General features: G+C 42.0%; 1 protein-coding gene across 1 annotated transcript in view; it reads right to left on the bottom strand.

Annotated features, from left to right (window-relative positions):
* Positions 1–18,851, bottom strand: part of grm6a (glutamate receptor, metabotropic 6a) — a 48,641-nt gene extending 29,790 nt beyond the window's left edge. Inside the window, exons 1-3 of the mRNA XM_039011558.1 lie at positions 18,288–18,851; positions 1,787–2,003; positions 1,251–1,386 (exon numbers count right to left, since the gene is read on the bottom strand). Coding sequence (XP_038867486.1) covers positions 1,251–1,386; positions 1,787–2,003; positions 18,288–18,851 — 917 coding nt within the window. The remainder of the gene's footprint in view (positions 1–1,250; positions 1,387–1,786; positions 2,004–18,287) is intronic.
* Between the last annotated feature and the right edge of the window lie 8,063 nt (positions 18,852–26,914).

The following is a 26,914-nucleotide window of genomic DNA, read 5'->3' as shown; positions in this document are numbered from 1 at the left end:
CTAGTCTAGGGCACAGTGGCCTAGACTATAGCAATCAGAGACAGGCGTTCCTGTTTTTCACATTCAAATTTCATACAAGACATATGCCAAAGGTGCTTTGTGTGTTAGAATAATAAGCAACCAAGTCTCTGAGGTGAGAATAGAATCAACAGTAGGGGAGACTTAATCTTATCGTACAGAAGGAAATTAAATATATTCACACAAATCTTTAGGCAATTTACATAATGCCACCTGACAACTCCATATTCCATATGGTGTTTTGATATACGTTTAACAACTGACAGGGAGACATGACTGCTTCCAGGCAGATGGATTGGCTGCCAACACATCATATAGAGATGTCAGACCACAACATATACTGTAGTACATGTCTTGTTTGTCCTTCCTGCAGCACACACACACACGCACACGCACACACGGCGCAATGAAATTAGATAAAACATGTGACCTACAGTATCGTGCAATCTGAATGAAATAGGCAGGTCTTGTGTTAAAAACGTTCCACATGGAAATCCTACAGAAACATGGTTGGAAAAGAGACTAACATGAGTGCTTTCCAAGAGAGTCTAATTCTGTTATACTGTATGTGGCAAGAGCAGAGCAGCAGCAAAAAGACATGAGTCATTGAGTACATTAACTCATGCAATTGTGTCCTTGTAAAACCATGGTAATTTAAAAGAAAGGGACGACTGATCCTGTATGACATCTATTCCATAATTTTTGAATATCCTTTTTCTGGTTCAATGGTAACCTACATTTACCTTATATTTAAATCAGATAATACAATCTATGTTTCTATTTATGTGTCACGCGACAGGACAGTGGTCGTTTTTCATCCTTTAAGATGTATGGTTCAATTAGAACACACAAGGGTACTACACATATTTTCATATTAAGTTCATCTCCTTTTCCACCCAAGCTTGAATCAACTGAACCCATAGTTCGGATCAGTCCAGGCATGAAACAGATATGTCTCTCACTCAATCAATACAGATTCCATTTGAGCCCCACAGACATTTAATCCTCAGGTACCACATAGATTAATTCACTAGGGGGCCAGTTGGGTTTTCCTTTTCTTTCTTTTTTAACCCCCCTCCTTAAATACCTAATAGAACACTTCTAGACAGTATTCCATTCATACTTCTGAGCCTCATTAATATGGAGACCGCATTCTAATTACAGTGAACCATCACTGAAGAGAGGAGAATCTAACATGCAGTTCTCTACGGCGTAACTTATCTATCACTTACTTGATGTCATCCTCATTTGCAAAGATGATGACCCCCCGGGCATTGGAAGTTTCCATCAGCCTTCTAATGATCTTGTCAAACTCTCCCGGCTTGGGCTCTCGTGGGATCTTAAGAGACTGTGCGATGCACAGACCTCCTTCAGAGGGAGAGAAGACATGGACATTGATGTTGATACGGAACAAATAAACAGAGAGAGAGAGAAGACATGGACATTGATGTTGATACTGAACAAATAAACAGAGAGAGAGAAGACATGGACATTGATGTTGATACTGAACAAATAAAAATGAAATATGAATGAGAATAAAACATGACGGCTACCAGCAATAATCCATATTTGTGCTCTCAGAGATCTCATTATGAATTGATGATGGCCACAGGAAGAACGTGTTGACCACAGAGAGGAGACGATAGACTTCAGAATGGCTGTTTTCGGGCAACAGCAGCCAATACATGTATTATGATGGACAGCTGATTAACGTAACAGATTATATATATAGTACCAGGAAGAGAGGAGAGGAGCTTGTTGACTGTACCTGCCTCTCTCGAGATCTGCTGGAAGGAATCAACTCCGCTCTCCCCGTAGCTTCCCTCTGATGCCAGTGTAGACACATAGTTCCAGCCCATTGCCTTGACTATGTCCACCATAGCCTGTGCCTGGTACGAGTCAGGAGGGACCACACGCGAGAAGAAGTCGTAGCGATTATTGTCACTCAACTCTGGGGCTGTGGAGGCATAGCTGATCTGGGGAATCTGAACAGAGAACATGGTAAACCAGTAAACTTTCTCTTTATAATTCTTCTGTACAGCTGTTTATCTACACTGCCAATAAAAGCACATTTTATCTGCGTCAACTCTTTTTATGTGCCCTGAGGTTCATAAATGTCTAATTAGATATACATGTATGCAGTATATACAGAAGGCATTTCCCGGTTTTATTGCAAACATACGACATTCCCAAGCCAATGCTTTATATTAGGATATCAACCTGACAGAACGGTGGCTGTCAATGCATAAACTGACTCTGTGCTTATTTCCCAAGGCGCTCTGCTTGTATAAGGGTCTTAATGTCATGGCCACTCATTCCAGTGTTGTCTAGGCATTTAAAATGTAATTTTTTTCAGAGTCAGGTTTAGACAGATACAGAGGGATGTAAATAGAAAAGGAGAGAAAACATTGGACAGATTATCTGGTTTGGATTAGAAGGTTTTTTAGTAGAATTAAGTTAAGCACAGAGGGAGAGAGACAGAGATCAAGACGCAGTGGTGTTGTTTCTCAGCTTTACACCACACAATACATTTAATACTGACCATGTGCCACTTAGCATTCAAAGTCTGACCATGTGCCGCTTAACCTGCATTCAAAGTCTGACCATGTGCCGCTTAACCTGCATTCAAAGTCTGACCATGTGCCACTTAGCATTCAAAGTCTGACCATGTGCCGCTTAACCTGCATTCAAAGTCTGACCATGTGCCACTTAGCATTCAAAGTCTGACCATGTGCCGCTTAACCTGCATTCAAAGTCTGACCATGTGCCACTTAGCATTCAAAGTCTGACCATGTGCTGCTTAACCTGCATTCGAAGTCTCAACTCATTCTACACATTTACACACAATATGTGTGTGTGTGTGTGTGTGTGTGTGTGTGCCATGTCCTATCTGAATCAAAGTAAATATATATTAGCACTAGGAGAAATGCAAGTGTATTTTGTTTAACAATTAATGGTTATGTTGGTAAGAACCAATCATATTAATTAATTAATTCCTTAATGATTTCACATGGGATCAGCCCAGCCCATGGATGAAATACTGGCGGACTAACCAGACAGAGAATTTAATTCTCGTTTAGCTGAGGGGACCCCAATCCAAATCCAATATTTTAATCACCATAATGGTTTCTATCTCTATCATACTGTTGTTGCTTCGTGACTGTGAAAGCAGACTATCTGTATCTATACTGAACAAAAATATAAACGCAACATGTAAAGTGTTGGTCCCATGTTTCATGAGCTGAAAAAAATTATCTCCGAAATTGTCCATACACACAAAAAGCTTTTTTCTCTCAAATGTACATCCCTGTTAGTGAGCATTTCTCCATGTCACCCATTGAGCAGGTTTGGGATACTCTGGATCGACGTGTACGACAGCGTCTTCCAGTTCCCACCAATATCCAGCAACTTCACACAGCCATTGAAGAGGAGTGAGACAACATTCCACAGACCACAATGAAAGGTGTCAATCAACTCAAATGAGATGTGTCACGCAGTATGAGGCAAATGATGGTCACACCGGATACTGACTGGTTTTCTGATCCCACGCCCCTACATTTTTTAAAGGTTTCTGTCACCAACAGATGCATATCTGTATTCTCAGTCATGTGGAATCCATAGATTAGGGCCTAATAATTTTTTTTCAATTGACTGATTTCCTTATATGAACTGTAAGTCAGTAAAATATTAGAAACTGTTGCATATTGCATTTATATTTTGGCTCAGTATATATATCTACAGTACAATGTCTGTCTGTCTGTCTGTCTGTCTGTCTGTCTGTCTGTCTGTCTGTCTGTCTGTCTGTCTGTCTGTCTGTCTGTCTGTCTGTCTGTCTGTCTGTCTGTCTGTGTATAGTATCTATCTATCTCTCTCTCTGTCTGTCCCCCGTCTGTCACCTGTCTGTCTGTCTGTCTGTTTGTCTCTCTATCTCTCTCTGTCTGTCTGTCCGTCCCTTGTCTGTTTGTCCCCTGTCTGTCTGTCCCCCGTCTGTCTGTCTGTCCCCCGTCTGTTTGTCTGTCCGTCCCCCGTCTGTCTGTCTGTCTGTCAGTGAGACAGTTAAATGAACAAAACAAACATGTGTGCTTCCAACAAAGGTAATGTGGAGTTCAGGTGATGCTCCCAACCTAAAGTATTATCATGAGGAAAATAATGTTATGATAATCATTTACACTGAACAACCTATTACAGCTTCAGCAGACAACTCAAATAGTCCCCTATGTGCAGAATACAGACAATGGTTATGCTTTCAGATTCAATAGAAAGAACATAATTATTAAGTCATGATACGTTTTCTGAGGGAAGTATCACATTATTTAGCTTTTTACCATATCGTTCTGCAGAAAATATCAGGACTGAATAGAATAGACAGGACATTAGCACAGAATGGGCTGGATTACGGTAATCAGTGTTATAAAACAATGTTAGTGACCCTACATTATGAGGTAATTTCACAGTCGGGATGAACAGCTCCTACTGGGCACAGCTGGATCTCACTGTTCTGTCTGTATCTGGGTCTGTCTGGGGAAATGAGTCTATTCCCTTTTTACCTGCTGGCATCGGCTATCACCTAGGGGCAGCGAAGCAGTAGACATGTCGACCCTGATGTCCACCCCTCTACACAACCCTCCCCTCCATCAACATTTGACATCTAGCTGGAATTAAATTGCTCTCTGGATATTAAATAGTTGGGGTTTTCTGAACTTACATTCCTATCTGAAGATAAAATCCAGCTGCTCATGATTTTTACATTGGAATAAAGCTCTATTTAAGGAAGAGGAACCGAGTCAGAAGTCATGTATGATTTAGTGTTTTTCCTCTGAGGAAGAGGTTGAGTGGCCCAAAGCGTGAGGAGTCACCACAGATGGGGGAAAGTCTACTGTAGACTACCTTTTAACTCAAACCACCACCCTGGAGACCGGCCAACTGGGCCAGGCCTGATAGACAACGACACTATTCCTAAACACACTGAACAGGTATGCATAAGAGCATCTGAACTCCCGAGACCGACTCCTGCATGGGTATTGCGTGACATTTGTTCATGGTTATGCACTCAAAGACACTGCTAGGCATACTGATCATCCTGAAGGAAATGCTAATGTTTATTGAAGAGAAAAGTGAGCCATTGTACAGTGAAGACAAAACACAACTTGATTGCAGCTAGGATTGCACATTTTGGGGAATATTCATAGGTGGAAACTTTTCGTGGGAATTAACGGGAATATATGGGAATTAACAGGAATATATGGGAATTAATGGACATATATGCAAATTAATATTAACACCATTTAAATGTAGATGTTTTTTGCATTGGGTATATTTACCAAATCATATGGAGACAGAAACATAAACCTTTTACCTTATCATAAGTAGACATAATTGCAAACGATTAAATCCTTCCAATAGAAATTTTAAAAAACGATTTAGTTACGAATTGAACTTTAATTAAATGAGATGACTCTTCACATGGAATGATTTCACTGAACAACAAAAGAAAGGGAATTGTCACACACTGATCTGTTTCACCTGTCCTTGTGATTGTATCCAGCCCCCTCCAGGTGTCGCTCATCTTCTCCATTATCCCGTGTATTTATACCTGTGTTCTCGGATTGTCCATTGCCAGTTCGTCTTGTTTGTCAAGTCAACCAGCGTTTTGGTTCTCAGCTCCTGCTTTTCCAACTCTCCCCTTTTTCTCGCCCTTCTGTTTTTGACCCTTGCCTGTCCTGACTCTGAGCCCGCCTGCCTGACTGCTCTGCCTGCCCCTGACCCTGTGCTTGTTTGCCGATCTGTACCTTTGCCCCACCTCTGGATTGTTGACCTCTGCCTACCCTGACCCTGCCTACCGTCCGGTACCGTTGCCCCACCTCTGTTTTACTGACCCCTGCCTGCTTTAACCTGTCTATTGCCCGCTCCTGTTGGACTATTAAACCACTGTCAATTCGACATGTCTGCATCTGGGTCTTACCTTGATTCCTGATAGAAATATTGAATGATCCCAATGATCCATCGCATCTCCCAAAAACGTTTTCAACATACATCTGTAAAATGATAGTCTAGAAACTAAAGCTTTGGTTGTCTTCCTCTGGGGCTTCCATGTCTTCTCCCTGGACCTCCTCAATGTCCACCTCTTGAACATCAGACTCTGAGGCCTCATCTTAACTGTCACTTTCCAACCTTGTTGAGGATGGCTCGTTGACAGGCCCAAAAGACAAAAATATGGCCGGATGGCCACCAATTTTTCACCCCTTGTATTGGTCAGCTTGTTGCGTGCTTTAGTGTGTGTGTTCCCAAACAAGGACCAGCTGTGTTCTGAGGCAGCTGATATTGGTGGGATTTGAAGGATGTTGGAGGCAACTGGGAAAAGAGCCTCAGATCCACAGATCCAGGAGTTTCAGGCTTCTTACCACTCTCTCCCAAAATACATCATCCAGGAGGATCCTGTTGATGGGGCTGTCCATATCAACAGACTGTTATATGGCCATTTCTTGGAGAGACTCCTTCCCCTCCAAGAGACTGTCAAACATGATGACAACACCACCCCAACAGGTGTTGCTGGGCAGCTTCAATGTGGTGCTCTTATTCTTCTCACTTTGCTTGGTGAGGTAGATTGCTGCTATCACTTGATGACCCTTCACATACCTAACTATTTCCTTGTCTCTCTTGTAGAGTGTATCCATTGTTTTCAGTGCCATGATGTCCTTGATGAGCAGATTCAATGCATGAGCAGCATAGCCAATGGGTGTGATGTGAGGGTAGGACTCCTCCACTTTAGACCAAGCAGCCTTCATGTTGGCAGTATTGTCTGTCACCAGTGCAAATAGCTTCGGAGGTCCAAGGTCATTGATGACTGCCTTCAGCTCATCTGCAATGTAGAGACCGGTGTGTCTGTTGTCCCTTGTGTCTGTGCTCTTATAGAATACTGGTTGAGGGGTGGAGATGATGTAGTTCATTATTCCTTGCCATCGAACATTCGACCACCCATCAGAGATGATTGCAATACAGTCTGCTTTCTCTATGATTTGCTTGACCTTCACTTAAACTCTGTTGAACTCGAAATCCAGCAAATTAGTAGATAAAGCATGTCTGGTTGGAGGGGTGTATGCTAGGCAAAGAACATTCAGAAATCTCTTCCAATACACATTGGCTGTGAGCATCAGAGGTGAACCAGTTCCATATACAGCTCAAGCAAGACATTCATCAGCATTTCTCCGACAACGTTCCTCCATTGAGTCAAAAAAAACTTCTGATTCCAGGAGGACCATGAGCTGTTGCTATCGATAAGGTGTCTGATTTATAATTTTCACCTCGAATAGAAGTAGAGGGACTTTTGTCAGAGGTTGCTTGACGTGAGTGCTGAGGGAACTTTATGCACATGGCCAGATGATTCTGAATCCTTTTTGCATTCTTCACATATGATTTGGCACAGTATTTGCAAATGTACACAGCTTTTTCTTCTACATTAGCTGCAGTGAAATGTCTCTACACATCAGATAGCGCCTGTGGCATTTTCCTGTAAAGATTAGAAATAAAATGAGTAAAAAATAAATAAAATACAATTCCATGTACAGATAAATAGTTAAGCAGTTAGATTAAACAACTCATTTTGTAAGGTAAATGTTTTAAAATGAAACATGTATGGAAACAGGTGAATGAACACTCCTCAGTTAGCAAGCTAAAACCCAGATGGTAGCAAAAACTAATTAGCAGAAATTGGTAACAAGTTATACATGATTTAAACACACTTTGCTGTAGGCTACTATTTACTAGTTTACAAAATATCATGTATGTCATTTAAAATATATTCACCCAACCCAGTATTGTAATCAAAACTTACCAGAAAGCATGTAGTCCTTGGCTCAGACAGTGTAGTAGTGTAGGCTCAATAGCATCTCATTAGTGTGCAACATCTTGAGAATCAGCTGTACATGTGATGGAAGAGTGCACTGCACATATGATGGAAGAATGCATTGTGCATGCAGTGTTGCAATTCCATTGAATTGGGGATAGTTTAACCAAAATATGCCATAAGACCTAGAATTGCCTTATGTGTATCCCACAAAAAAGGTTCACTGTTATAAGCTAACTTTTTAAATGAATTTAAGCAAAATTCCCCAAATTCCAGGGCTTAATTTCCCATGGAAAATTTTCGGGAAAATGCTGGAAATTTATCGGAAAGTTTCTGACCCTTTGCAACCGTAATTGCAGCACTCATAACCATAAATGAAGCTTATTTGCTGCAATTCGTTGGCCTTCTGAATCTGTTTAACATGCTAAACTTTATCCCAAGTAGCGATGGCTTACTCTCCACAATATCTTCGCTCGTCACGGGCCTTTTATAGTTGAGTAAATTGCACAGTTAAAACGCTTCCCACAGTTCTTCCCAATTTGCTTAATTCCCTAAATGTATTTTCTATATCAAACATTTGCTATGGTTGGTTAGAGAAGTGTATCCTGGAGCTGAACGTTTTTCTTCTCATTTTTTGTCTCTTCTCTTCCCTGCTAGTGCTCTATATATAGCCAGGGGTCTGAGCGGTGGCCAGGGGCTTATTGTCCCGGAAGGCTTGCCTAATTCTCTGGCTAACAGCTGCATTGTATGTTATCTGGTTCCTCAGCTACTGTTAAATGGCTTATTGTGAAGGAAGTGTCATTAAGAATGTGTGACAAGCAGTCAGTGAGGAGATGCCCAGGCACGGAAGTTCTGTTAACTCACGAGGAGTGGGTAATTAGAACTGGCAATTTACTGGAGGCAAATAAAGAAAGGATCAGATACTTATAGAGGGGGATACTTTTCACTAAAAGATCCTGTGACAAGTTCTAGACAAAGACATTATGAACTGTATGTAGAGGCAGGCATACATACTGTCCAGTAGACGTCAGTGATGGATACATGTTCAGTCCAGGGAAGGAAACTGTAAATCATGATTTTATTTTAGAGTTGTTTCTATTTAATTGCAATATCTAATACATTCTGAGGCGAACTAACATATTTAGAAGGTAAAAAGGTAAAAAAAAAAAATCAGTCTGTGGCAAAAAGCTGGATCCAGAAGGACTATTAGCATGGCCATGCCACAGCGCTGAATGCTAAAAAATTGAGTACCTAAAGATGTTCCTTGAACCAAAATGCAATGTCTCTTCATTAAATAAACATACGCTTCAAAAGCACATCTCCACATCTCCAGAAGAGTCCACGGCGTAGCATTCTGCAATTATGCAGCTGGCAGGTCGCTGAAGTGCTGTAGCCGCTGTTTGAGTGGAATTGACAGCGCTGTTCGGTGCTTTTTTGTCACTTCATGACCTGTTTGTAATCAAAATAAGTGCGGATGACAGTGATTATGCGTGTGGCTGTCTACCTCTCTTTAGCTGGCTCTTTGATAGATTAGAGACAGGGGACTGAGACAGTGCATCTGAGGACCGTGGCCATACATTGCTGTAAATACAGTGTGTGAATGTGTCTCTTGTTTTGAGGGAGGAAGAACATTGGCAACTAAGGCTACTCAGACAGTCACTGAACTGACATAGGGCTGAGTGACAATAGCCTCACCAATCACAAAACACAATATCCCATCCTGACATGTTTGATTGTTAAGAGGATTTACTGGAGCAAAAAACTGCTGGAGGATAGACAGGCAGACAGGGCTAATGCTCAATTTACTGTGCTGGGCTGACAATTTGGACGTAACTTACCACCACTCAAATCTGACTTAAATCTTCCACAACTAATTTAAACTGGCCCTGTTTTTTAATCAAACGCACCTCTATCTGAATATAAATAAGAATTACAACATTTTTTGCCTACCTTTTAACAGCAATTCAGACAAAGCTGCCACTGGGCAAAAACTGGTTGAATCAATAGTGTTTCCACTTAATTTCAACCCCCAAAATCTATGTGATGACAATGAATCAAGGTGGAAAATGCTTGGATTGGCAAAAAGTCATCAACATAAGGGCATTTCATATATTTTTCAACCAAATTTTTACCTAAGTCCAATGACTTGGTGACATTTGATGTTGTTTTCACGTTGAATTCACGTTAGTTGACAACAACCAAATGTAAATCCAAACTAGACACACAAAACTAGACACAACTGACATCTGTGTCCAGTACATTAAAAAAAATGACTGTAACTTCAAATAAACTCAAAAACAATAGATCACAGTAAACCTTTGTTTGCCCTCCACTGAACAATGCTCAGGCCTAAATCATAACAAGTTGTGTGGTTCAATGGTTTTCATCTCTCCAATGCAAAATGTGCTTTTAATGAAGGTGCACTGGCTGCGTTGTGCAGTGTTCCTCTTTGTCCTCGTATCGTCTGAATGTGGAAGGTTTAATTAGTGTTTTGTCTTCAGACAGCTGTCCCACTGCATGCCCATTGCCCAGTGCCTCTTTACAAATCTATTTTCTATTTGAAGGGATTGCTTCCTTTCATAACGAAAATAATCTACAGCGTATTTTGTCAGTTGAGTGTGAGTTGATATTTTGCACCATGTAGAAAACAGTTCTCGGCTGAATATATGGATTAGGCTAACAGAAGCCAGTGGCCTTTTAGAGCTTAAACAGCAATGTTGTTGTTTCACTGTGCGTTTGTTTTTGCTTTGAAATTGATACCCAACAGAGAGCAAGTCAGGAAAGGCCACTGAGAGAATGGACACACAAAATGTACACCATTGGAAAATAGCTTGTCTAACAAAACATTTGAAAAAGGAAATGGTCTTTGCCAACATAGGATGGATGTACAGTTGAAGTCGGAAGTTTACATACACCTTAGCCAAATACATTTAAACTCAGTTTTTCACAATTCCTGACATTTAATCAGAGTAAAAATTGCCTGTCTTAGGTCAGTTAGGATCACCACTTTATTTTAAGAATGTGAAACATCAGAATAATAGTAGAGTTTTATTTCTTTCATCACATTCCCAGTGGGTCAGAAGTTTATATACACTCAATTAGTATTTGGTAGCATTGCCTTTAAATTGTTTAACTTGGGTCAAACATTTCAGGTAGCCTTCCACAAGCTTCCCACAATAAGTTGGGCGAATTTTGGCCCATTCCTCCTGACAGAGCTGGTGTAACTGAGTAAGTTTTGTAGGCCTCCTTGCTCGCACACACTTTTTCAGTTCTGCCCACACATTTTCTATGGGATTGAGGTCAGGGCTTTGTGATGGCCACTCCAATACCTTGACTTTGTTGTCCTTAAGCCATTTTGCTACAGCTTTGGAAGTATGCTTGGGGTCATTGTACATTTGGAAGACCCATTTGCGACCAAGCTTTAACTTCCTGACTGATGTCTTGAGATGTTGCTTCAATATATCCACATAATTTTCCTACCTCATGATGGCATCTATTTTGTGAAGTGCACCAGTCCCTCCGGCAGCAAAGCACCCCCACAAAATGATGCTGCCACCCCCGTGCTTCACGGTTGGGATGGTGTTCTTCAGCTTGCAAGCCTCCCCCTTTTTCCTCCAAACATAATGATGGTCATTATGGCCAAACAGTTCTGTTTTTGTTTCATCAGACCAGAGGACATTTCTCCAAAAAGTACGATCTTTGTCCCCATGTGAAGTTGCAAACCGTAGTCTGGCTTTTTCATGGCGGTTTTGGAGCAGTGGCTTCTTCCTTGCTGAGCATGTCGATATAGAACTCGTTTTACTGTGGATATAGATACTTTTGTACCTGTTTCCTCCAGCATCTTCACAAGGTCCTTTGCTGTTGTTTTGGGATTGATTTGCACTTTTCACACCAAAGTATGTTCATCTCTAGGTGTCACGTTCTCTGGAATAATTATCGGACCAAACTGCAGCGCGATATGGTTTCCACATAATATTTATTTGAAAACGCACAAAACAACAAAGAAAGAACAAAACAAATAAACTAACCGTGACTACAGAGGTGCAAAACAATATCCGATAAAACACAGGTGGAAAAAATGCTACTTAAATATGATCCCCAATTAGAGACAACGATAGCCAGCTGCCCAATCAACGATAGCCATGATTCCCAATCGAACTAATTGGGAATCATACCAAACACCAACATAGAAAAACTAAACTAGAACCCCACATAGAAAATAATAACTAGAAAATCCCCCAGTCCGCAAAACCTGAAACAAATGGGGAGGGTAGGGGGGAGGGTGATTCTTGTCGGTGGCGGCTCTGGTGCAGGTCGTAGCCCCCACTCAGCTCGCGGATCCGCCAGCATCGGTGGCGGCTCTGGTGCGGGACGAAGAACCCGCTCATCCCGCGGATCCACCAGCATTGGGGGCGGCTCTGGTGCGGGACGAAGAACCCGCTCAGCTCGCGGATCCACCATCTTTGGTGGCGGCTCTGGTGCGGGCCGAAGAACCTGCTCATCCCGTGGATCCAGCCATGGACCCGGGCTGAACACTGTGCCTGGACCTCGGTATCAAGGAAGGCTCCTGCCATGGAGCGGGACTGGACGCCGTATCTGGACTGAGCACCGGCGCAAGGGAAGGCTCCCGCCATGGAGCGGGACTGGATGCTGTTCCTGGACTGAGCACCAACGCAGAAGAAGACTCTGGCCTTGGAGCTGGACTGGACGCCGTGCTTAGACTGGGCATCGGCGCAGGGGAAGGCTCCAGCCATGGAGCTGGAGGTTCCGGACCGTTGACCGTCGCAGGAGGTTCCGGACCGTGGACCGTCTCAGGAGGTTCCGGACCGTGGACCGTCTCAGGAGGTTCCGGACCGTGGACCGTCTCAGGAGGTTCCGGACCGTGGACCGTCTCAGGAGGTTCCGGACCGTGGACCGTCTCAGGAGGTTCCGGACCGTGGACCGTCTCAGGAGGTTCCGGACCGTGGACCGTCTCAGGAGGTTCCGGACTGGGGACCGTCGCCGGAAGCTCTGGACTGGGGACCGTCGCCGGAAGCTCTGGACTGGGGACCGTCGCCTGAAGCTCTGGACTGGGGACCGTCGCCGGAAGCTCTGGACTGGGGACCGTCGCCGGAAGCTCTGGACTGGGGACCGTCGCCGGAAGCTCTGGACTGGGGACCGTCGCCGGAAGCTCTGGACTGGGGACCGTCGCCGGAAGCTCTGGACTGGGAACCGTCGCCGGAAGCTCTGGACTGGGGAGGCGCACTGGAGGCCTGATGCGTGGGGCCGGCACAGGTGGGACCGGACTGGTGACACGCACCTCAGGGCGAGTGCGGGGAGCAGGCACAGGACGTACCTGACTGGGAAGGCGCACTTCAGGGAGAGTACGAGGAGAAGACACATGACGTACTGGACTTGAGAGGCGCACTTGAGGCCAGAAGCGTGGAACCGGCACAGGTTGCATCAGACTGCTAACCGGATCCTCTGGTCGAATGTTGAGCAGAACACACTTGCACAACATCTCTCTCATCTCACTCTCTCCCAACTTCACCATTGCCTCCCTGACAGTCTCTGGCTCTTCCTTCTGCTCAGCCGCCAGCTCCATGTGCCCCCCCTCAAAAACACTTGGGGTTGTCCTTGGGCTTTCTGTAGCCGCGAACCCTGTCGTCGTCACTGTCATCCATAATCTCCTTCCGTCTGTCGCCAAGGAGGGGTTTTGCATCTCCCCCTCACTTCTTCCCATGTCCAGAAATTCTCTCCTCTTTGGGCACGCTGCTTGGTCCTGGTTTGATGGGACATTCTGTCACGTTCGCTGGAATAATTATCGGACCAAACTGCAGTGCGATATGGTTTCCACATAATATTTATTTGAAAACGCACAAAACAACAAAGAAAGAACAAAACAAACAACAAACCGTGACTACAGAGGTGCTACGTGCACTAACTCAAAACAATATCCCATAAAACACAGGTGGAAAAAATGATACTTAAATATGATCCCCAATTAGAGACAACGATAGCCAGCTGCCTCTAATTGAGAATCATACCAAACACCAACATAGAAAAACTAAACTAGAACCCCACATAGAAAATAATAACTAGAAAACCCCCCAGTCACGCCCTGACCTACTATACCATAGAAAAACAAAGGCTCTCTATGGTCAGGGCGTGACACTAGGAGACAGAACACGTCTCCTTCCTGAGTGGTATGATGGCTGCGTGGTCCCATGGTGTTTATACTTGCGTACTATTGTTTGTACAGATGAACGTGGTACCTTCAGGCATTTGAAATTGCTCCCAAGGATGAACCAGACTTGTGGAGGTCTACAATTATTTTTCTGAGGCCTTGGCTGATTTCTTTTGATTTTCCCATGATGTCAAGCACTGAGTTTGAAGGTAGGCCTTGAAATACAGGTACACCTCCTATTGACTCAAATTATGTCAATTAGCCTATCAGAAGCTTCTAAAGCCATGACATCATTTTCTGGAATTTTCCAAGTTGTTTAAAGGCACAGTCAACTTAGTGTATGTAAACTTCTGACCCACTGGAATTGTGATACAGTGAATTATAAGTGAAATAATCTGTCTGTAAACAATTGTTGGAAAAATGACTTGTCATGAACAAAGTAGATGTCCTAACGGACTTGCCAAAACTATAGTTTGATAACAAGAAAATTGTGGAGTTGTTGAAAAATGAGTTTTAATGACTCCAACCTAAGTGTATGTAAACTTCCGACTTCAACTGTATTACTATGCAGTCGGACAAATAGGTGTCCCTCCAGTTTCCCTCTTCCTAGATTCAAAGCACATAAACACGAACAAGGATCCCTAACAATGCTGTTCCGTTTCACAATTCACTTTCTTACATAAGACCCATGTAGGATGGGATTTTATTTTCGTGGAGGGCCAAGAAGAAGAGGGAAATACTCAGTAAGCTTACAGTATGGTGCAAATCTGACAATTAGTTACAGAGATTCCACATTTTCTGTTCTCTGGCACACTATCTAAACGGAGTAAAGAGCTCTTGAGCCTAACTGCCAACAAGGCCCAGTGAAGCGGAGGAGACATGATAGAGCATGCATTGCAAACGATACTGAGGTACACTGTCATTAATACTACTGTACAACAACACCTATTGACCTGAAGACTCTTGTTTAACAAACCTTTTTCAGTGATCGGTTTGCAGTTTTTCTCAGATTTTGCGTTCCATTTGTTCAGCTTTTTAGATGACCACATGTCCATATGCCTGCTGACTTCAGATGAAAAGCCCAGGTCTGGCAGCAGCAACAGAGAGGTTGTTCTGTGTTCTGTTTACCTGGGGCTTTTGACTTCCCCTCCAATACATTTACATGTTCCATCTCACGCATGATTTGTGTCGTTATTCTTTGTCGTAATAAAGCATAATCCATTGACTGCATTACCTTACGCTACAAAGGACACATTTTGAGCTTTAATCATATATTCATTAATTCAGTTTAACCATACATATTCATAATTTTAATGTTCGCTAAATGTCAGTGTGAACACAAGGTTGTTTTGTTCCCTAATCAGAGCCATAACTTTCATTCTGTTTCATAGTGTAGTGTATACTACAGACCCTGGTTTCATAGTGTAGTGTATACTACACACCCTGGTTTCATAGTGTAGTGTATACTACAGACCCTGGTATCATAGTGTAGTGTATACTACACACCCTGGTTTCATAGTGTAGTGTATACTACACACCCTGGTTTCATAGTGTAGTGTATACTACAGACCCTGGTTTCATAGTGTAGTGTATACTACACACCCTGGTTTCATAGTGTAGTGTATACTACACACCCTGGTTTCATAGTGTAGTGTATACTACAGACCCTGGTTTCATAGTGTAGTGTATACTACACACCCTGGTTTCATAGTGTAGTGTATACTACAGACCCTGGTATCATAGTGTAGTGTATACTACACACCCTGGTTTCATAGTGTAGTGTATACTACACACCCTGGTTTCATAGTGTAGTGTATACTACACACCCTGGTTTCATAGTGTAGTGTATACTACACACCCTGGTTTCATAGTGTAGTGTATACTACACACCCTGGTTTCATAGTGTAGTGTATAATACACACCCTGGTTTCATAGTGTAGTGTATACTACACACCCTGGTTTCATAGTGTAGTGTATAATACACACCCTGGTTTCATAGTGTAGTGTATACTACACACCCTGGTTTCATAGTGTAGTGTATACTACACACCCTGGTTTCATAGTGTAGTGTATACTACACACCCTGGTATCATAGTGTAGTGTATACTACACACCCTGGTTTCATAGTGTAGTGTATACTACACACCCTGGTTTAATAGTGTAGTGTATACTACACACCCTGGTATCATAGTGTAGTGTATACTACACACCCTGGTTTCATAGTGTAGTGTATACTACACACCCTGGTTTCATAGTGTAGTGTATACTACACACCCTGGTTTCATAGTGTAGTGTATACTACACACCCTGGTTTCATAGCGTAGTATATACTACACACCCTGGTTTCATAGTGTAGTGTATACTACACACCCTGGTTTCATAGTGTAGTGTATACTACACACCCTGGTTTCATAGTGTAGTGTATACTACAGACCCTGGATTCATAGTGTAGTGTATACTACAGACCCTGGACCTAATGAGTTACCATGGTGATAACTGTATCATTCTGATTATGGCAGAAGCATACCGTTACATTTGACATTTTAGTCAATAAACTGACACTTTTATCCAGAGCCTTGTACAGAAACTGCATTCGTCTTAAGATAGCTAGGTGGGCCAACCACATATCACAGTCATGGTAAGTACATTCGTCTTAAGATAGCTAGGTGGGACAACCACATATCACAGTCATGGTAAGTACATTCATCTACAGATAGCTAGGTGGGCCAACCACATATCACAGTCATGGTAAGTACATTCGTCTTAAGATAGCTAGGTGGGACAACCACATATCACAGTCATAGTAAGTACATTCATCTTCAGATAGCTAGGTGGGACAACCACATATCACAGTCATGGTAAGTACATTCGTCTTCAGATAGCTAGGTGGGACAACCACATATCACAGTCATGGTAAGTACATTCATCTTCAGATAGCTAGGTGGGACAACCACATATCACAGTCATAGTAAGTACATTCATCTTCAGATAGCTAGGTGGGACAACCACATATCACAGTCATGGTAAGTACATTCGTCTTAAGATAGCCAGGTGGGACAACCACATATCACAGTCATGGTAAGTACATTCTTCTTCAGATAGCTAGGTGGGACAACCACATATCACAGTCATGGTAAGTACATTCGTCTTCAGATAGCTAGGTGGGACAACCACATATCACAGTCATGGTAAGTACATTCGTCTTAAGATAGCTAGGTGGGACAACCACATATCACAGTCATGGTAAGTACATTCGTCTTAAGATAGCTAGGTGGGACAACCACATATCACAGTCATGGTAAGTACATTCGTCTTCAGATAGCCAGGTGGGACAACCACATATCACAGTCATGGTAAGTACATTCGTCTTAAGATAGCTAGGTGGGACAACCACATATCACAGTCATGGTAAGTACATTTGTCTTCAGATAGCTAGGTGGGACAACCACATATCACAGTCATGGTAAGTACATTCGTCTTCAGATAGCTAGGTGGGACAACCACATATCACAGTCATGGTAAGTACATTGTTCCTTAATAAAGTAGCGATCAGCAAAGTCAGAGCTAGTTGGGAGAAGAAGTCAATTGTGAGTGTTAGTTCACAAAAGGCTTTATTTTTTATTTTTACTACCAATCTTATTGTACAGTCTGTAGCCTAATAAAACATAGATCATATCTGACCAATTCACTAGAAAGTAGATGATTGAGTTCCATAATGAATCAAACTCAGGATATTTCCATTCCATTCCATTCACAATTCAATTTGTGAGTAGATTATTGGCCTTCATAACTTTTCCCTTGACACCAAATGTGATGAAGTAGAGATAAAGTAGAAAAACTGTCATGGAAAGTTTGTTGTTACTCAACTCCTACCCAAACTCTATCCAGCAGGCTCAATCCAGCCCAGAGAATACAATACCGGAACCTTTAGGCTGATCAAAGCCATAAACATGATTAGCTCCACTGTCTAAATCCTTATTGTCAATTAACTGTAGCTCTAAGTCAGCTGAATGGACTGTCCCAGAGCAGCCCCATGTGACTGCCCCCTCTCAGAGGGGATTGTGGGAGAGCGATGGCATTCCACAGCCACAGCGCCAGGGTCACCCTGACCCCATGTATCGCCAAGAACAGCCATACACATTGTCTAACATGATAACACACTGGTCCAACATCAAAACACTGCAACAAATGACTTACAACCACAAACAAACTGGCCAATGGCAACTCCCACCACGTATAGGACATTCACATTGATCTCACCTCAAATAGACGTAGCACGTTGGCAACCATGATGGACACAGAGCTGGCTGAGGCCCCGATCACCCCTATCACACGCTCAGGCTTGCGGATGATGGGCGGCTCTCCGTTGGAGCAGCGTATGTCCGAGGTATCCTTCTGGATGAGGGCCTGGACGAAGGTGAGCGACTGTTCCAGGGCGTAGGTGTCTCTAGAGCAGGTGTCCAGGATCCTGGCCCCCAGAGTGATGTTGGGGAGTAGCTCAGGGTCACTGTTGATCTGGTCCAGGGCGTAGAGCATGGCCTCCATGCGGTGAATGCCTTTCTCCTTCTTGATCTCCCCACAGGGCAGGCCATGAGGCCCCCTGGCGTGGATGGGGAACAGGCCTCCAAGGGTGATGTCTCCAGGGATCTTGATGGAGTGGGGATGGAAGTGCTGATGGGAGGCCCAGGACCCAGGGCTCATCCCCACACACAGCATCCATAGGAGGCGAGGCCACGTGGTGGAATGACAGCCACCCCATCCAAACGGCCAAACCATGCCATACTGGTGGTGGTAGTGTAGAGATGGGGGGGATTTAGATGTCATGATGCTATGACTTTATTGGCACGAGTCTTTACCCTCTACTTGAAGCACCTGCTAACAGATAAGATAAGGAGAAGGGAGTAATTGGGAGGCCTTGATTCAAGGCTTTACATTTCCAAGAGAGCAGGAATCATCAGATTTATACCTTATTTCTTATGAGAGTACAAAAACTGATATAATTGAGAAGGAGATAGCACAGACCAATCAGGGAGCTCAGAACATATAAGGATGGAGGACAGTCACACAAGCCAGGATTTACTGTTGAATACAAATCTGGGAGATGCCAGTAATGGCCAAACAATATTTATGATTCTCAAGGTAATATTGTATTCTTTTCAGCTATAAATGGTTACATCTTCCATTCAGTCAATTGCTCAGGGCACACTCCTGTTGCAAAATTGTACAGTAATCCCCTCACTCTATAGGAATGAAATGTGTAATGAGATGATACAGTATGTAGCTCGTTTTCATTGCAGAAAGTGGATTTGACTGGTTCTTAAACTCTTAGAAAAAAAGGTTCCAAAAGGGTTCTTCAGCTGTTCCCATTGGATAACCCCTTTTTGTTCCAGTTAGAACCATTTTTGGTTCCATGTAGAACCCTCTGTGGAAAGGGTTCTACATGGAACCCAAAACAGTTTATACTTGGAACAAAAAGGGTTCTACCTGGAACAAACAAGGGTTCTACCTGGAACTAACAAGGATTCTTCAAAGGGTTCTCCTATTGGTACAGCTGAAGAACCCTTTTAGGTTCTAGATAACACCTTTTTTTCTAAGTGTAGTGATGGTGTGACTGTGACCATCCGTGGCCCAATAGGGTTAAAGCTTTTTATAGAGATCACAGAAGTTGGGGCATCAGAATGGATGCGCGATTGACAGCATTGACTGCATTGCTGCATAAGCCAAGGCATTTGTACACAAGTGGATGGTCAACTGATCATAAAAGGTTGCCTACATGTAGGCAAACTCTTATACATGTAGGCCTACTATATGTACCGTTACGTTCCCCAGGAAGAAACCAACAATTGTCACTCAAACAGAAGGCGGAACTAACAATGAGTCACTGACAACAAGCAAAACAAAACAGGTGGGGTTTTAGGAGGTTCTGAAAGACACTTATGGGGGTGTCCACTGAAAGTTGATCAGCAACACCAACTAGAACCTAAAAGACACCCACCATGAGCGTCCATTAATTTGCACAAGAAGAGGCAAAGAAAAGAAGAACACACATCAAACCAAAAAGTGGAGCTAAACCAAAACAGGAAAGATTAGATAAAGTATTGTTTTTCTAGAACTCAAATAGGGAGAGTCATTTAAACATGTTAACCCTCCACATCTCTCAAGACCACTGGAGCACTGGGCCAGCCACTCTTAAATAGCACCTGGGACAGCACAGGTGAAACAATTTCCCACTTACAAGATGGCAACCAGCACAGGTGTAACACATACTGACTAACGAGGTGACACCAATCGGTGCGCCCCATGTCAAATCAAATCTAATCTAATTTTATTTGTCACATGCACAGGTATAGACCTTACAATGAAAATGTTAACTTACAAGCCCTTAACCAACAATGCAGTTTTAAGAAACATACCACAAAAAAAATAAGAAAATAAGTGCTATGGTAATAACGTCCAACCTCAAAATATAAATGCAAAAAAACAAAGCCTGTATCAGTAGGAACAGAAGTATATGTCCCTAAATTGCAATTATGTGTGATTACATGGAAATTGAGTGATAAAGCATATACAATTTATTGCTGCTTTGTAATGCAGGGGTTCCTTGTAGAAGATACGTTAGTCTCAATGGGACTATCCCCTGCTTAAATAAAGGTTAAAAATGGCCCTTATCTACAATATGTGATATTTCAGTAACTTTGCATTTCTGGGAAAATTAGCACTACTGACTTTCCACTGCCAGATTGGTGAAATCATAACGGATGCCTAAAGGGTTCTCTGCCACGGCTTCTTCTCTGAGTAGCTGATAACAAGCCAAGATCAGACTTACTATCAAATAGGCTTGAAATATGTCACCCCAATTATCTATGTGTAATGAAAAGGCCTTCACTTGAAGCATGACTTTTCTCTAACTCTGTGATTAAATTGCTGGCTCGAGCTGACAACTTTCCTTAGTCAAATTCAAAATGTGTACCCTAATTACGTTTTAAAGCAGGCTCTTCATTACATAATTTGATTTGGAGCATGCTGTAAAATGGCAGTGGTGCAACTTTGGATGTTAAACACGAGAGACAAGCACTCTCTGGGTTACACTCCAGTAGATCTTGGAAATGTCATTCTGATGGTTATAAACACCACTTAAACCTGTGAGCCTAATGGTCAGTATCAATAACATATAGAAACACTCTTGACTGGCCACCCCTCATAGCCTGGTTCCTCTCTAGGTTTCTTCCTAGGTTTTGGCCTTTCTAGGGAGTTTTTCCTAGCCACCGTGCTTCTACACCTGCATTGCTTGCTGTTTGGGGTTTTAGGCTGGGTTTCTGTACAGCACTTTGAGATATCAGCTGATGTAAGAAGGGCTATATAAATACATTTGATTTGTATTGCTCTAATTACAGTGTAAATGAGAGAGCTCTAATTAAAGTGTAAATGAGAGAGCTCTATTTACAGTGTAAATGAGAGAGAGTCTTGTCAGAGTTATAATGCCTACATTTTATAGCGTCAGGATTGCAGGCATGCAGGGAGTTTCATGTTCAAACCAATGATGTTGTTAATTAACGGTCTATTTCAGGTCAACCATCATAAATGTGCAGAATTGACAGCAGTAGGCTCAAGCCCAGCAGGCAAAACTGATTACAATGACATGACGCTGACATTTTTTGTGATGTCAGGGTATATACTCATTTTTGGCGACCAGAAAAAGGCGTCACTACCTGGTTGTAATCTGCTTACCTGTTATCACCTCAACCAGATTTCAACCAAACGTGACGTCATTATGACGTCTGATTCAAAAAATGTCCTCCTGCCGCGAGCTGCTGTGTGTTTGTGACCTGTGATGTAACTTTTCAAAGAGAGAGTAACTGTTGTTTTGCACTAGAAAGAAAATCATGATTCAAATGCTGCTCATGACATCCACAGGCAGCACTGACTCATCAGTCAAACAAGTAAACAAGTAGTCTGAATGTATCTGAATGCATGATTACACAGAGGTAAATGATTCAAGGTTAAACTAATTATCAAGTTTAGTCTGACTACAACCACCGCTTGCTATATTTGAATCTACTTCTATCATTTGTTGATGTATACTTTAATCTTCCCTACGTTTGGATTATCCTCATCCCTAAACTATTTTGGGAATATTTCATTGAAATATGTCAACAGACACATTGAGGATGATCCTACGTTGACACACATGTATGAGTGAGTTTCTCACTGGCTTCAAATGATGGACAGTCACCTCCACAGATAAACAAAGGCATTATAGTTCTAGACAGACTAGTTCCAGAAATAATCATCCTATATTCTCATCCTATAAGACAACGCCTCTGGATATGGGACACTGCTGTTGTCTGATCATGGATTGTGATGTACTCTCATCAAGGCTTGTCCAGGAGGTAAAAACGGCCCCAAACCTGGAAATCTGAAGATTACTGAGCATGAAAGTGTCCGAGTGAGGAATAGAATACACCAGCACTCACAAACACCATGGTGGTTGGTTATTGAATGGCTACATGCGCGCCGAGAGCCATTTGGAACACGGCAGTAGTAGTAGTGTGGGCCCCAATGGCCCCAAGAGGGCTGATAATGTTTCATTCTTTCAAAATCGCCCCCTGTAGTTCACATGGTACACAACAGGGACCAAAGCTGATACCAGATCAAACTGATCAATAGTCAGGTTCATCTCATCTCAAAATACTTACTATTTGTGTAACTATTTAAAAAAAATAAAACTGTTTTACTACATTTGAATACTTAATGGTCAATTTTTTCATCATATAGTAACAACATAAGTACACACCTAATGGCCTAATCAAGACCCATGTTCGAGTCCCAGTCCGGCCACCCCCACAGTTTGCTGTCAGCAGTGGGATCAAAATTTCAGTGATGCATAAACGAGAGACCACTTATTCATCACCAAAATTTAGCGTGATGCAAAAATAGGCAACGTGCGCATCAATTAGCTTGCTCGGTGCTGCAGGAGGGAGATTTTTGTGTGAGTGCATGTGTGGCTGTTTTATGAAAATCTGAGAATATTTGGCCAATGAAACATTTCTGGTTGGTCTCTGGGAATGTACACAGTTAGGAAGGGAGATTTGTTTTGAGTGAAGTAGCAGCAAATATGTTGAATGTGCAACTAATGAGCATGAAGAGCCCCACAAGTTTGATGAAATTACCTTATATCTTTCAGTCTAACACGGCTATTTGCTTACTTTTGTAGCTCTTCATTAGACTCGCGCTTTTTGTAAATAGTTAACTGCCCTCTCCAAGTTTAGCTAGAATTTAGCCAGAAAGGATTTGACAAATGTGATTGGTTGACGATATGCCATTGGCCTACGTCTCTTCTTGCACTGCACAGAATATCAGATCTTAACAACGATTGAAGAAGTGTTTAACATCACCAGCACCACATCCTTGATATAACATCTTGTCATAAGCACAACTTGACTGCAAAAGAGACATGTTGGAATGTCAATTCTCATCAAATGAATAGGAAGTCTGACTGAAATATGGGACAAATCAACCTTTTTTGTAAATTAGTGGTGTTTTAATGTGTTGATAAAATGTGGGACATGATTGTTTGGTTGCAGGAAGCGGGACAAAGGACAAAAAGGGGTGACTATCTTGCACAATGTGATCACCCTACTTTGGATAGCCTGTCTCCAGGATTAGTTAGGGACCGTCAATAAATTACACAATGTAAATGAGACAATATTTCCATGTTGCACACTTTTTAGTTTTCTCATTAAATTATTTTAATATTTGTATATGTATTTCTACAATTTATAGTTGTGCAATTGTGCAATTTACAGATGGTCCCTAACTAGCCCCATAGGGATATCCAAAGTCAACCCAAATTTACAACTGGCATTAATATTGGGTCACCTGCAGCTGCCCCCCTGAATTGATGATTACTTGTGTGCTGCAAACCCAACTTTAATTTACATTGTGACGCAGTCATGACCTCAAGTCTCACAAAACTCCGTTTTGGAGGAGACCGACTTTATGACCAAAATTCTTTGTTTTCAATTTTGACATTAAAATAAATGTTTATAACTCATACCGATGCCACACAGGTTGTTTTCTAAATGAGAAGTTGTTTTTTAGGGGCAGTTTCGCTTAAATGGCTGGAAGAAGTATAGTGTAGTTTAGGCTACCATGAATCCAGAACCATTGCAAATACGCGCCAACGCAGTGCGTGAGAGATGAGGTCCAGTTGCATACAGATGAATGGACAGACAGAGGGTCGAGGTAAACCTCGTCACACTTTTCGGTTTAAATAAGAAAACTGCTAACTGGCAAACTGAAACAACAATGTGTGAGGAAGTATGAAACGCGAATTGAACAACTTTGCGCATCATCACAACGCAAGCCCACGCGCCAAATTTCCGCTGTGTACCCATGTAATTAATTGGAGCAGTTTAACATGCAACCATTTGTAAGCTAGAACTTTTGGTGTATTACTGCAAAATCTACATATTTGTATTGTACATTAGCTATAATTACAGTTAGGCTACTGTGGCGGATGCTGATAGAAAAGGTGACTGACAGCAGAAAATCACCATCACATAATTACATCTCAGTACAAAAATAGCTGGACAGTGGTCTACTATAATATTTAGCATAGTTATAACATTTACACGATTAAACATACAATATTTGCTTGATGTTTACATAAAACAGTGAGATGTGCAATCACTTACCTGGAAATTCCATCTTGATGTTTCTTGAACTTGCTCCTAAAAATACGCAGTCATTGAAACATTCCAAAACGCAGATCAGCCTCAACAAAATATTTCACATTTTCACACTCTCCGAAAGCAATTTGCTGTTGTCATCGAGTAAACTATATCAAACATTTTGCAAAAAACAAAAATCAAGAACGATACTTGCTTGTGACGAATAGCTCTGAATTTTTTTTGTCATTAATTGGATTAAAGTCTTTATAACTTGCTTTCGAGGCTTTTGGAATTGCATCACACTAAAATGTGCAGTATTCCCCACAACTGTGACGCTTCAAATCACTATCAAATCTCTTAAAAGGCTGGTCTCTCTCTCTTTCGCTCTTTCTTTCTCTCTCTCGCTCTTTCTCTCTCGCTCTATCTCTCTCGCTCTATCTCTTTCTCTCTCCCAGCTACACACTAATGGTTTCAGATGTGGATAAAATGTTTGTGTGTCAAATATGATTATATGACATCAGACTGCTCATACTGGTCATCTCAAGGCTTCCCTTTACTTGGCCTTTACTGGTGCATCACCATTACATCACCATAACAGTGAAACATGGCGTAGCATCTGGAAGCCATTAGAAGGATGATATACTGTACCTGAGGGGAGATTTATTTGAGGTTATGTGTGGTTATTAAGGCAAACCTAACTCCTTTTTGGGTGACAAATAAGGGACACATCGAAATTTACTGTGGTCATAAAAACTATGCACCCCCCAAGGTAAACATTTTTCACATGACCCTTCCCTTGTACAGTAAAATACATTGAACACCCTTCCCGTCATAGAATTAACTCAAAATAATGTTTACGACCAGAAATTACAATAACTGTAGAGAGCCTGTATTTATAAACGTGGATATCTACTTCGCTTTTGTGGCACAGTGGATTCCACGCAGGGCTATGGGCCAGAAGGCTGAGGGTTTGCCAACTACCACAGAGGAGCTCACTCTCCCTACCTGTTACATTACTTCAAATCAAATCTAATTTTATTTGTCACATACACGTGTTTAGCAGATGTTATTGCGGGTGTAGCAAAATGCTTGTGGTTTTAGCTCTAACAGTACAGTAATATCTAACAAGTAATATCTAACAATTTCACAACAATACACACACATCTAAAGTAAAGGAATGGAATTAAGAATATATACATATTTGGGCGAGCAATGTCAGAGCAGCATAGACTAAGATACAGTAGAATAGGATAGAATACAGTATATACAGTTGAAGCATGAAGTTTACATACACTTAGGTTGTTATTAAAACTCATTTTTCAACCACTCCACAAATTTCTTGTTAACAAACTATAGTTTTGGCAAGTCGGTTAGGACATCTACTTTGTATGACACAAGTCATTTTTCCAACAATTGTTTACAGACAGATTATTTCACTTATAATTCACTGTATCACAATTCCAGTGGGTCAGAAGTTAACATACACAAAGTTGACTGTGCCTTTAAACAGCTTGGAAAATTCCAGAAAATGATGTCATGGCTTTAGAAGCTTCTGATATGCTAATTGACATCATTTGAGTCAATTGGAGGTGTACCTGTGGATGTATTTCAATGCCTACCTTCAAACTCAGTGCTTCTTTGCTTGACATCATGGGAAAATCAAAAGAAATCAGCCAAGACCTCAGAAAAAAAATTGTTGACCTCCACAAGTCTGGTTCATCCTTTGGAGCAATTTCCAACCCCCTGAAGGTACCACGTTCATATGAACAAACAATAGTACGCAAATATAAACACCCATGGGACCACGCAGCTGTCATACCGTTCTGTCTCCTAGAGATGAACATACTTTGGTGCGAAAAGTGCAAATCAGTGCAAACCCAGTACAAACCCAGAACAACAGCAAAGGACCTTGTGAAGATGCTGGAGGAAACAGGTGCAAAAGTATCTATATCCACAGTAAAACAAGTCCTATATCGACATAACCTGAAAGGCCACTCAGCAAGGAAGAAGCCACTGTTCCAAAACCGCCATGAAAAAGCCAGACTACAGTTTGCAACTGCACATGGTGACAAAGATTGTACTTTTTTGGAGAAATGTCCTCTGGTCTGATGAAACAAAAATAGAACTGTTTGACCATAATGACCATCGTTATGTTTGGAGGATAAAGGGGGAGGCTTGCAAGCCGAAGAACACCATCCCAACCGTGAAGCACGG

The sequence above is a fragment of the Salvelinus namaycush genome, chromosome 16 (assembly GCF_016432855.1).
Source record: "Salvelinus namaycush isolate Seneca chromosome 16, SaNama_1.0, whole genome shotgun sequence".
Taxonomy (NCBI): Eukaryota; Metazoa; Chordata; class Actinopteri; order Salmoniformes; family Salmonidae; genus Salvelinus; species Salvelinus namaycush.
The sequence above is the reverse complement of the archived record's forward strand: the minus strand, read 5'-3'. Positions and strand labels throughout refer to the sequence as shown.